The following is an 11193-nucleotide window of genomic DNA, read 5'->3' as shown; positions in this document are numbered from 1 at the left end:
TCTGTACTACTCTGACAACCTCGACCTGCCATTCTCTCACTGGACACGTCTGATCTCCAGCAACATGGCTACCCCTACAGTTAATACACATAGCGATTCCGTTTACACTGAAGAAGAGGGTCTTTTTCGGTTGGAGTCATAGCTCAAAGGATATGGTTAAACGAAAAAGGTATGCGCACTGTTCTTTGAAATACGGAACTGCTTACTACATTACACATCAGATCTCCTATGATCAGTATCTTTCAAGCTGAGAGCACACTCGTTTAGAAAGAACAGTGTGTAGAGAGAATACAGTAGAAAAGAATACAATATAATTACTTTATTCCATCTACATCACCTCAGTACAGTAAATATTCAATTGTCCATGGTCTAGCCTAGATTTAGGCTATTGTCTCTCTAAAAACAGGTATTTACACAGTTAACAAAGGGTTTTAAGGAGGGGTATGTGATTAATTAACCTCTTGCCCCAAGACTCTTCATCTTAATAATAATATTATGTCAGCTAAAAAATGGTTCCCAGATATCCCCTTTTGTGCATCTCAAGTCACAATGCTACGATTTCTTCCCATTGTGGACAGTCTTATGTCTGATAAGGTTGCTCAAGAAGGCAAAGCTCTTGTAACACAATTTACACTTGAAGGGCCTCTCCTTGGTGTGAACGGTCTGGTGCCTCTTCACATAGTTCGCCTCAGTGAAACGCTTCCCACATGTGGGACATGCATGCGGCTTGTCTGCGTCCGACCGAACGCTCGGCCTCCCACGTTGTGAGCCAATGACACCAGAGGTAGAAGCAGGAGCCACCTCCCTCAGATGGTTAGTCTTTGAGCTCCATCCTTGACCTCTAGCCATTGTTTGGGTGTTGTTGGGATTGTGTTCTGTGTTATGGGCTAGGTACCTCTTGGGGTGAACGCCAACCCTGACCATGTCTGTATTGGTGTGGTAACCATGAGGTAACTGAGGAAGGCTAGACCCAGGTCCAGGCCTTCTATGAACCCATTCACCAGGCATTAGACGAGACCCTGAAAGAGAAGACAGACTTCCTGATAGACTCCCACCGGGGGAGTCTCCCACCACTCTCTCTGAAGGCTGAAGCCCAGGGTGACCTGCTCTGTTCATCATGGATACTGTGGTGTTTGTATCATAGGAACAGGAGGGTCTATCTCTATCAGCCCCAGGCCCTGCTTCATCCCTGCACTGAGACTGTGAAGAGAAGGGTCTGTGCTGCAGACTGGATCCCTGACTGGAGCCTCTGTCTCTCTGATGACCACCAGGACTGAGATGGTTCAGTCCACCTGTCCACTGGTTGTGTTCTGTGTGGTGAAGTCTCTGTTCCTCATGGTTCGGTCCTAGTTCCAAATCGGGAAGGAAGCGTGATGGTTCCTGATCCAGGGTTCTGATCCAGGGCCAGGGTTTGTGACCAGCCGCCTCAGAGGTCCAGTCTCTCCTGCCAGCAACACCTGATATCAGCAGGTCCTCACGGACTGCAGACTGTAAAAACAAATTGCACAGAAGAGCATATAAAAGGTTCATATAAGAATCTCCTTGCTGTACAAACAGAAACATGATATTATAAAATGTTAACCAGTCAAGCCCATCTCTAACGGTGTGATTCAAGTACGTAACAATATGGAGTCATTGGAGTTTATTATAAAAAATATCCATGTGTTGATTCAAGAATTAAGTATAATGTTTTGGTTCGACTGAGACAAGGAAAACTCAGTCCCTGTAATGATACAAAAATAACTAAGTCAGTCAGCACAGAGTTGAATATGTATTTAATTAAACAAAATAGTCATACAGTAACATAACTTTGAAGTACAGTACGATACGTGACAAGTAGAATAACTTTTCTCACTATGGTAACACTTGCCCTTTTATTCTAAATTTGGTACCCTCGCTTTGATAAAATACATTTTAGAATACTTTGGAAAAGGTTCAACATTACATTGCACACATCTTCACCACTTCATGTCAAGTAAACATTAATTAAGGCACTATCCTTACCTCACTATAAAAGCTAAAGCAGAGGTGGGCAACTCCAGTCCTCGAGGGCCTGATTGGTGTCACACTTTTTCTCCATCCATAGCAAACACAGCTGAATAATCAAATTGCACTCTAAAATGAAGATCATGATTAGGTGGTTATTGGAGTGAGGTGTTGTTAGCTGGGGCTGGGGCAAAACTCTGACACCAATCAGGCCCTCGAGGACCGGAATTGCCCACCCCTGAGCTAAAGGGACATTGTTGTCACTTTTCATCAGTAAAGCATTTTTACAGACACCATCACACCAACCATCACCATATAATCTATTCTGCCTCATCATACTTATTCTTTCCTCAGTTCAACTCATCTAGTTCCCCACTACATCCAAAACCAACAGAATTAACTACAAAGACTAAGGTAGCTTCTCTCTGAGAACCTCTTCCCGCAGTGCGTACAGGCGCATCTTCAGCTGGTGCTGGTGGGAGAACCTCTTGTCACACTGGGGGAAGCTGTAGGGTTTCTCACCTGTGTGGTGCCTTTTCAGCTTGAAAGAGTGAGAGAAAGTGCCTGACACAGGTGGCAACCAAACAGATTTTTCCCTGTGTGCATCCTCTGGTGGATCTCCACCTGTTTGGGGAAACTGAACGTTTTCCCACAGAATGAACACAGGAAGCGCTTCTCTTTGCCACCGGATCTACTGATAGCATTACTACTACTGTCATTTGTCAATGGGCTTGTGTAGCCATTTAGTGTTGAGGCACTGGCATTGTCTGAGGTCTGGTTTAACATTAGGAGAGTGTGAGGAGGACGAAGGCCAGGGAGTGTCTGTGTTGTCACAGGGTCCATGTTCCAGTTGATAGATCCTATAGAAGGCAGGCTGAAGGCAGCACCTGTCAGGGCAGTGGTCACCAACTGGTCCATCGCCAAACATTTCTGTAAAAAAACCAATGATAAAGCCTTGCGTTCCTATTTATTTGTATTCGTCTTGCGCTGTTGGTGGTAGGTGCAACTGATTCAGCTGTGTTCCCACTGTACCTTCAGACACATGAAATGGGTCAACTCTGCTATCCCGGCAGGCCCAGAGAGCAAATCAAGAGCACTATAGGCCTACCTCCGGCCAATCGGACGGCTTAGATGACCGTGTCTGCAGTAACGTAGCAGGCTTAAAAGAAAGATACAGCCAAGTTGATACTGTGAGATTTTAAAAAGTTTAAATTCATGACTAGAGAGAGACTGTCAACGAATGCAGCAAAGAGCTGCTGTTTTTATGAGTGAGTTCATGTTTAAGTTCTTACTGACTTAGAATATGTGGACAACTACAAATACCTAGGTGTCTGGTTAGAGTGTAAACTCTCCTTCCAGACTCACATCAAACATCTCCAATCCAAAGTTAAATCAAGAATTGGCTTCCTATTTCGCAACAAAGCATCCTTCACTCATGCTGCCAAACATACCCTCGTAAAACTGACCATCCTACCGATCCTCGACTTTGGCGATGTCATTTACAAAATAGCCTCCAATACCCTACTCAACAAATTGGATGCAGTCTATCACAGTGCCATCCGTTTTGTCACCAAAGCCCTATATACTACCCACCACTGCGACCTGTACACTCTCGTTGGCTGGCCCTCGCTTCATACTCGTCACCAAACCCACTGGCTCCAGGTCATCTACAAGACCCTGCTAGGTAAAGTCCCCCCTTATCTCCGCTCACTGGTCACCATAGCAGCACCCACCTGTAGCACGCGCTCCAGCAGGTATATCTCACTGGTCACCCCCAAAGCCAATTCCTCCTTTGGCCGTCTCTCCTTCCAGTTCTCTGCTGCCAATGACTGGAACGAACTACAAAAATCTCTGAAACTGGAAACACTTATCTCCCTCACTAGCTTTAAGCACCAGCTGTCAGATCAGCTCACAGATCACTGCACCTGTACATAGCCCATCTATAATTTAGCTCAAACAACTACCTCTTCCCCTACTGTATTTATTTATTTTGCCCCTTTGCACCCCATTAACTGTATTTCTACTTTGCACTTTCTTCTACTACAAATCTACCATTCCAGTGTTTTACTTGCTATATTGTATGTACTTCGCCACCATGGCCTTTTTTTGCCTTTATACCTCCCTTATCTCACCTCATTTGCTCACATTGTACATAGACTTATTTTTCTACTGTATTATTGACTGTATATTTGTTTTACTCCATGTGTAACTCTGTGTTGTTGTATGTTGTCGAACTGCTTTGCTTTATCTTGGCCAGGTCGCAATTGTAAATGAGAACTTGTTCTCAACTTGCCTACCTGGTTAAATAAAGGTGAAATAAAAAAATTAAGAAAAAACTCAGAACTGTCAACACTTTGTATTCAACACTTTTATAAGCAATAAAATGCACATTCTTCCTACTTCCACTGGCACTACAACCAGCACTGTAGTTGTAATGAATGAGTAGGAAAGTGTATTGATAGGCTTGCGTTGTTGTTGTTATCTGCGGCTTTTTTTTTTTTATATCGAAGAATATTTCACTTTCTCTGTTCATAGGAGTACCAACATGTGCATGAGGCAGACATAATGGGGTGCGACTCCAGGCCTTTTTGGTCAGTGACAGCAGCGGAAAGAGAGAGTGGCGGGACACTGGGAGGCAGAGCCCATCTGCTGCTCTCTCCCTCCGCTGAGACTGACCATCAGATGCAGGCACCATCAGCCCAGTAAAATAAAAATAAACTATTTAAATGTATGCTCACTCAGCTGTGCCTCACAAGTAATACAACAACTGATCTATTACCGGTGTGATCATATAGCCTATCTCAAATGTTGAAATATAATTTTTACAAATTGTCCAAACAATGTATTGGCATTGAAAGTCAAGCAAAGCCAATATGTGGTGATAACGTATTGGGCCTATAGTCTACTTCACAAACCTCATTGCTACAGTACCGTTTTTAATAGGTTCATGTTGCATTAGCTTGTATTTTGACTCAGAAAGTGATCTTTACTCAGAAAAGGTTAGTGACCATGTGTTAGGGGGTTAACCTGAGGCTCCATCAGTCTCTCTGAATCACAACTATAGGAGCAGCGCCTGTTCTCTCCAGCCGCATATGGACACCTCCCTGTCCTGGATCGAATCTACGCCTTGTCCTGGTCTCAGCCAGTCTGTTGTCATGGAGACTAAGTTCGGATGTTGTTTTGTGTTCCACTGTCTGTTTCTGGTTGTGGTTAACAGTGTTGTTCCCCGGCCCAGAGTTGAGGACGCTGTCCCATCCACTGACCTCCACTATATTGCTTCTGGTCCTGGCCTGCTCGGTTATGTTGTCCCCTGGGTCCTTGGCTGCACCGGTCTGGGAATCCAAGACGGCTGCCCAGTCCCCTCTGTTAGCCTCTAGCCAACCACCTACAAGAAGAGGTCAAGTGTTTTTGTCAGTTACCTGGTCAAGTTCATACATTATGTGTATGTAAACATAAGTTGTATTGATTTCATTTAATGAATGAAGAAAATTCAGACAAGAAAATTGTCAGGCGCATCAGTTTTCCCATTGAATATCTATTATTGTATGTATTTCTCCCTTACCTTGCTCCCCCATCTTTAGTCCACTCAGCAGATCAATGCTCTCTGGTTCATCTTCTATTGTCTCCTCTTTGACCAGCAGCAGATCAGGCTTCCCATCCTCCATGTCTACTGACTGTAAGAGATACAGAGTGAGATGATGTTGGATCAAGACATCTGATATGAGCACCCTGCTATGGAGCATCTTCTGATTGGGCAATGAGGGATTGCTATGAGTACTATGCAACATGTAAGTTAATAAGCTACTGGTTAGATAACTCAAAGGCATGGTCCCACACTTTTGACAAAATATATCAAGACCTGGGCCCGTATCCACAAAGTCTAAGGATCAGGTCCCCACCTGTCTACATATTCTTATTAATTATGATCTAAAAGGAAAAACTGATCCTAGATCAGCACTCCTACTCTGAGACACTGTGGATACGAGCCCTGACCTAATACCATTCAGACAGTAGTTCACAGTGGGCTCACCTCAGTGAGACTGTGTGTGGTCCTGTGCTGCTCAGCTGGTTCCTCTGTGGGTTCAGGAGGAGGTGTAGTCTGGTTGTCCTCCATGACCATGGTCCCCTCAGGGTTCCCCAGACTCTCCTCACACCCCTCCTCCTGGAAGAGACAGGTGATACAGATTACACAGACACACACACGGATAATAACACACTTGGGAGTGTTTACCCATCCGCACTACGTTTGAGTCCTATACTGTAGTCACAGAATGACTTCATTGTTATTAAATCCATCATGGTTGACATAAATATGATGATGTGGGTAAAATATGTCAACTATATTTATTATATTTAAGTCTATATTGATTATAAAGTGCTTCCTTAATGAAAGTCTAAGAATGAAAAGTCAAATTTTGTTTAATAAACAAGTGTCAAACACACCATATGAATACCACACGTAAAAACTGCATGAACTTCATTTTTTTATTAAAAGTGTCTTGGGAAAAAATGTATTGAGGATGGAAGTAATGAAACATGCATTTGCAGACATCATATAGCCTACACAGTACAAACACAATATGTAACAGACTTTTTAGGCTTATATATCACAATGTCTGGATGCAATATTCTATTCAGGAATATTCAACACTGAAATCGGTTACTCTCGTTATTCCAAAAGCATCTGCGGATCTTTTCTGTTGACAACAATCAAAATGAATCTTTGTCTTTAATGCAGGGTTTGATCTAAATGTCAGAAGATATGGAGTGGAGTGGTTTTTCTGCTGGTGTATCCTGATGTAGCTCCTTTCCGAGAACCTCTTCCTGCAGTGCGTACCCAGCAAATGGCCTTCTCACGTGTGGACCTTCAGGTGCCTTTTCAGGTCACCTGCCTGGGCGAAGCGCATTGGACATTGGGTACAGCTGTAGGGTTTCTCCCCTGTGTGCACCCTCTGGTGCCGCTTCAGGTCACCAGCCTGGGCGAAGCACATGTGACACTGGGTACAGCTGAAGGGTTTCACCCCTGTGTGGACCCTCTGGTGCCTCTTCAGGTTGCCCGCATGGGCAAAGCGCATGTGACACTGGGTACAGGTGAAGGGTTTCACCCCTGTGTGGACCCTCTGGTGGATCTCCACCTTCTGGGAACAGCTGAAGCCTTTGTTACAGAACATACAGAGGAACCGCTTCTCTTTACCACCGGTTGTTGCTGCCCCTTCCCGCTCCTTGGCCTTTTGATCATTTGAGTTCGATACCTGTTCGAAAAGGACGCTGCCTTGTGAATTGGAAGGTGCCATCAACATGGTCACTCGGTGTAAAGGGGACTGGGTTGCGACATTTAGATTTGTCTCTAAGCTTTCCCTGTAGTCTAAGAAGTCACTTGTGTTGCCCTGCGAGTGTCCTTTTCCTAAGTGAGTCTCGTCTGCATTCCATGTCAGAGGAGCATCGCTCTCCACTTTCACAGTCACCTCATCTACGACCAGATCCTCCTCTTTCTTATCTAGGAACCCTTCAGAGTACACACTACTACTGTACTGGTTCCAGTCCCCCCTCATTGGATTAGTCTGTGTATCTAAGCCCACAGGCAAGTCACCAGATATCATCTGTGTCTCTGTAGCATATGAACAGGACGGATCATTGTGAGTCTGTAAAGCGTCACCTGAGTCCTGATGGGACAGAACCGTCCTCGAGCTACCGTAAAGTAAATACTCTGTGCAGGGAGCAGGAGGACAGCCCAGTCGCCCCAGGCCCGTTAAAGTCTTCGTGTCTGACTTGAGGACGGCGTTCAGCGTTCCACTGACCTCCGTGCTGCTTCGTTGGGTCCTGGGATGCACTGGGGCAGTGGTGGGTTCATCCGTGGCTACAGGGGGCTCTCTAGCCGCACCAGTCTGGATGTCTCTGCTATGCTGTGGGTCCTCCTTTCCTTCAGACCTCTCCTGCTTGACCCCAGGACCTGCAGCCTCTGCATCTGCAGACTGACATAAGAAGAGAGGAGGTTATTACCAATACATGAGTTGAGTTGGATAACAATGTCGTAGGGAAGATAACAATGCCTCTATGGCAGATTAATTAGGATGTACATGTAAGCAAGTGAATAGCTGAGGGGAGCCTTTCTGAAATAAACAGGCCACGTTTGATTTACACTATTACACTAACTTCTATCACGATAATATGCTGGGTTGAGGTTCCACTCCCCTCATCAACAGTGATTGGTTGGTCATCTCTCCATGTATTGTGTCCCGCTGGCTTCACAAAGCTCCTGTGGCCTCCAGTGAGATGTCCTTCACCTGAGAGCGATTGGGGGTAAAGAGGTGGTTAGGTTAGTTACTGTGAATGTTAAACGGTATATTGTACACTATTGACACTGTCTAGAAATGGCAAGGACATAAGGTCATTTATCTTGATATACAGGGCGGTAGGTAGCCTAGCGGTTAGAGCGTTGGGCCAGTAACCAGATGGTTGCTGGTTCGAGTACCAAAGCCAACAGGGTTTTAAAGAAAATCAGTTGATATGCCCTTGAGCAAGGCACTACTATGGCTGACCCTGTAAAACAACAGATTTCACTGCACCTATCTGGTGCAGGTTTTATTATCTATGTATTATGTTCCATGTATTACATTGATTAAATCATAGGAAATGCTATAAATGAATAATCAGGGTAGAATATATTGTTTCTTTACTAAATAATCTGGGGAATTATTGCATACTATCCAAAAACGAACCAAGACCCAATTCTGGGTAACACCTATGAACACGTGCAGCTGGGAACGGGGCGACAACCCATGCGTTCTGCAAAATGTACCTCTTGACATTCCTCTGTATTTGTCGAGGATCTTGACACTACTGGGTCGAATGGCGAGGATGCGCTCCCGTGCCACCTTCAGTTCTAGTACCTGTAGTTTCCTCCGCAATGACCTGTTTTCTTTCTGGCTTTGAGTTATTTCCAAACGAAACACTGCATAGTCGTCGTCTACGAGTTTACAGATCTCTGCCACAGCTGCATTCGCTAGCACCTCCATGATGGAGGCTATTTGAGTTTGAAAAACCATACAGTTAGCCATTGTTAGCAGCTAGCTAGCTAGCTAGCGTTACCTAGATAACACCTATCAACCAAGTCCTGTCTACAAAGCGAATTAAAGACTACATGTCGTAAGTATGTGATGCTGTGCAGTTAAATTACTCATATTTTATATTCCAGGGTGTTAATAAACATCTAAATAACAACAAAAACGCTAACGTGGAAAATGTTCTTGGTGTTCACTTCCGTTTACACTCTTCTTTGTGTGGTTTTCCGGCAGACTAGACGCTTAGTTGCGTATTACTGTCTTTCACAGGTCGTAGTGTGAATTTCACATTTTGTTCACAGAAAATGGAAAAGTAGATTGGGGGAATTTAATTGCACCACCATCTTACCCTACATACACGCCACTATTCCCAAGAAACCCACCACCTTTTCCCACTACTTTGGCCCTAACAGGTCCTAAGGCCATAAAAGTTATCTGCTACTACTACCAAATCAGTCTTCTGGAATTTCTGTTCCATCTGTGCGGTGCAATTAATGACCAGAGCAATGAATGCCAAATAGCCAACCTTACTAAAGCACAAACTGTTTGGGTCACTCTGTACTGGCCTACTACTCACATTGATCCTCTCAGACTCCCTCACCCTCTGCCCATCATCATCTACTTTCCTCACTGCCTCAGCATGAAACTTTTTGCACTGCTTGAACCCTGACAACCTCAAACTGTCTCTCTCGCATCAGACACTTCTGATCCCCAGCAATTGACACAGCTGTTTCCACTGAAACACACTTTTTTTGGTCACATGCCCTCCTGCACTACACACTGCTGCAACATGACCATAAGTTTGACAACTAAAACACTGTAGGTGGTTCGGAAAACAAAAGCTCTCAACTGACAACTTATATATTCTAACATGACTTTATCGTCTAAACACTGAAAAAAAAGTACTTCAGTATCTCGCTCTTTACCGGTTCTGCATCACACCAAACGGCGAGCCCCGTTTACACTGAAGAAAAGGGATGTTATTGGTTGGCATCATAGCTCAAAGGGTGTGGTTCAATTAAAAAGCTATGCATGCTGGTCTTTGAAATATGGTACTGCCAGTGGTGGGGAAAGTACCCAATTGTTGTTCTTGAGTAAAAGTAAAGATAACTGAATAGAAAATGACTCAAGTAAAAGTTTAAAGTCACTTAATAATTTCACATTCCAGACGGCACAATTTTCTTGTTTTAAAATGTATGGATAGCCAGGGACACACTCCAACACTCAGACGTAATTTACAAACAAAGTATTCGTGAGTCTGCCAGATCAAAGGCGGTAGGGATGACCAGGGGTTGGAACTGGTTCAGAGAAAAGAACCGTAAACATTTTTTTTAGAGGAACAGAACCGGAACAGAGAAAGTAAGTGATACAGTTGAAGTCGGAAGTTTACATACACCTTAGCCAAATACATTTAAACTCAGTTCACATTTAATCCTAGTAAAAAATCCACGTCTTAGCTCAGTTAGGATCACCACTTTATTTTAAGAATGTGAAATGTCAGAATAATACTAGAGAGACTGAAGATGTGGTTGGTGCCTGTCCCCTGAACCACATGGTGACTAGGGAAAAGGAAGAAACTCAGTCGGTTCCTTGGTTTTTTGATAAAGAGCACATTCCTATGCATGTAAAGTTAGGTTATGCAAAGTATGCAGATAGAGTATTTGTCCATAAGCCACTACAATGCAATAACTGTAAAGGATTTGACCATGTCGAAAATGTTTGCAGACGGAAGGAGTATATTGAAGATCGGAGTGAAGAAGGTCAGTGTTGCAACTGTGGTGGGGATCATTATCCAGAGGTCTTGGAGTGCCCTGTAAGGGGGTCAGGGTGGCAAAAGTAAGGGTGGGTCATAGGATCTCCTACGCAGAGGCAAGCAAAATAATTGAGACAGCAAGTGACGCTAGTGTTGATATGGTAGTGGATACACCCCAGACATTAGTGAATGTTTGTCAATCAAGAGAACCAGACACGCTTTGTGTGAAAAAGGTGGATTTTGTGGCGTTTATGTAACGGTTATTAATTGTACTGCAAAAAAATTGGACATCATTGTGGCTATTGCAGAAAAGTTTTTGAGCCTGAAAGAATTCACAGCGGAAAACCTGCAAGGGGTTGGCGGTGGAAGATGTACCAGGCTCCTGACCCTGTG

The 11193-nt window shown here is 44.1% G+C and overlaps 1 protein-coding gene across 2 annotated transcripts; it reads right to left on the bottom strand.

Moving 5' to 3' along the window:
• Positions 1-304: 304 nt before the first annotated feature.
• LOC145850340 (uncharacterized) lies at positions 305-9818 on the bottom strand. 2 transcript variants are annotated; one of them, XM_082978204.1, is made up of 7 exons: positions 8786-9818; positions 8140-8270; positions 7785-7958; positions 6017-6148; positions 5549-5660; positions 5250-5371; positions 305-1488 (listed from the first exon to the last, which is right to left on the bottom strand). In XM_082978204.1, exons 1-7 carry the CDS (start codon positions 9042-9044, stop codon positions 553-555), a joined length of 1866 nt encoding a protein of 621 aa, XP_082834330.1. In that variant the 5' UTR covers positions 9045-9818; the 3' UTR covers positions 305-552. The 2 variants fall into 2 exon arrangements, with proteins under 2 accessions (XP_082834330.1, XP_082834331.1); XM_082978205.1 differs by lacking the exon at positions 305-1488 and adding an exon at positions 1759-2916 and having other exon boundaries at positions 8786-9483.
• Between the last annotated feature and the right edge of the window lie 1375 nt (positions 9819-11193).

Source organism: Salmo salar, chromosome 08 (genome assembly GCF_965601325.2).
Source record: "Salmo salar chromosome 08, fSalSal1, whole genome shotgun sequence".
In the NCBI taxonomy this organism is placed as follows: Eukaryota; Metazoa; Chordata; class Actinopteri; order Salmoniformes; family Salmonidae; genus Salmo; species Salmo salar.
Note: the sequence above shows the minus strand (reverse complement) of the source record. Positions and strands in the feature narration are given on the sequence as shown.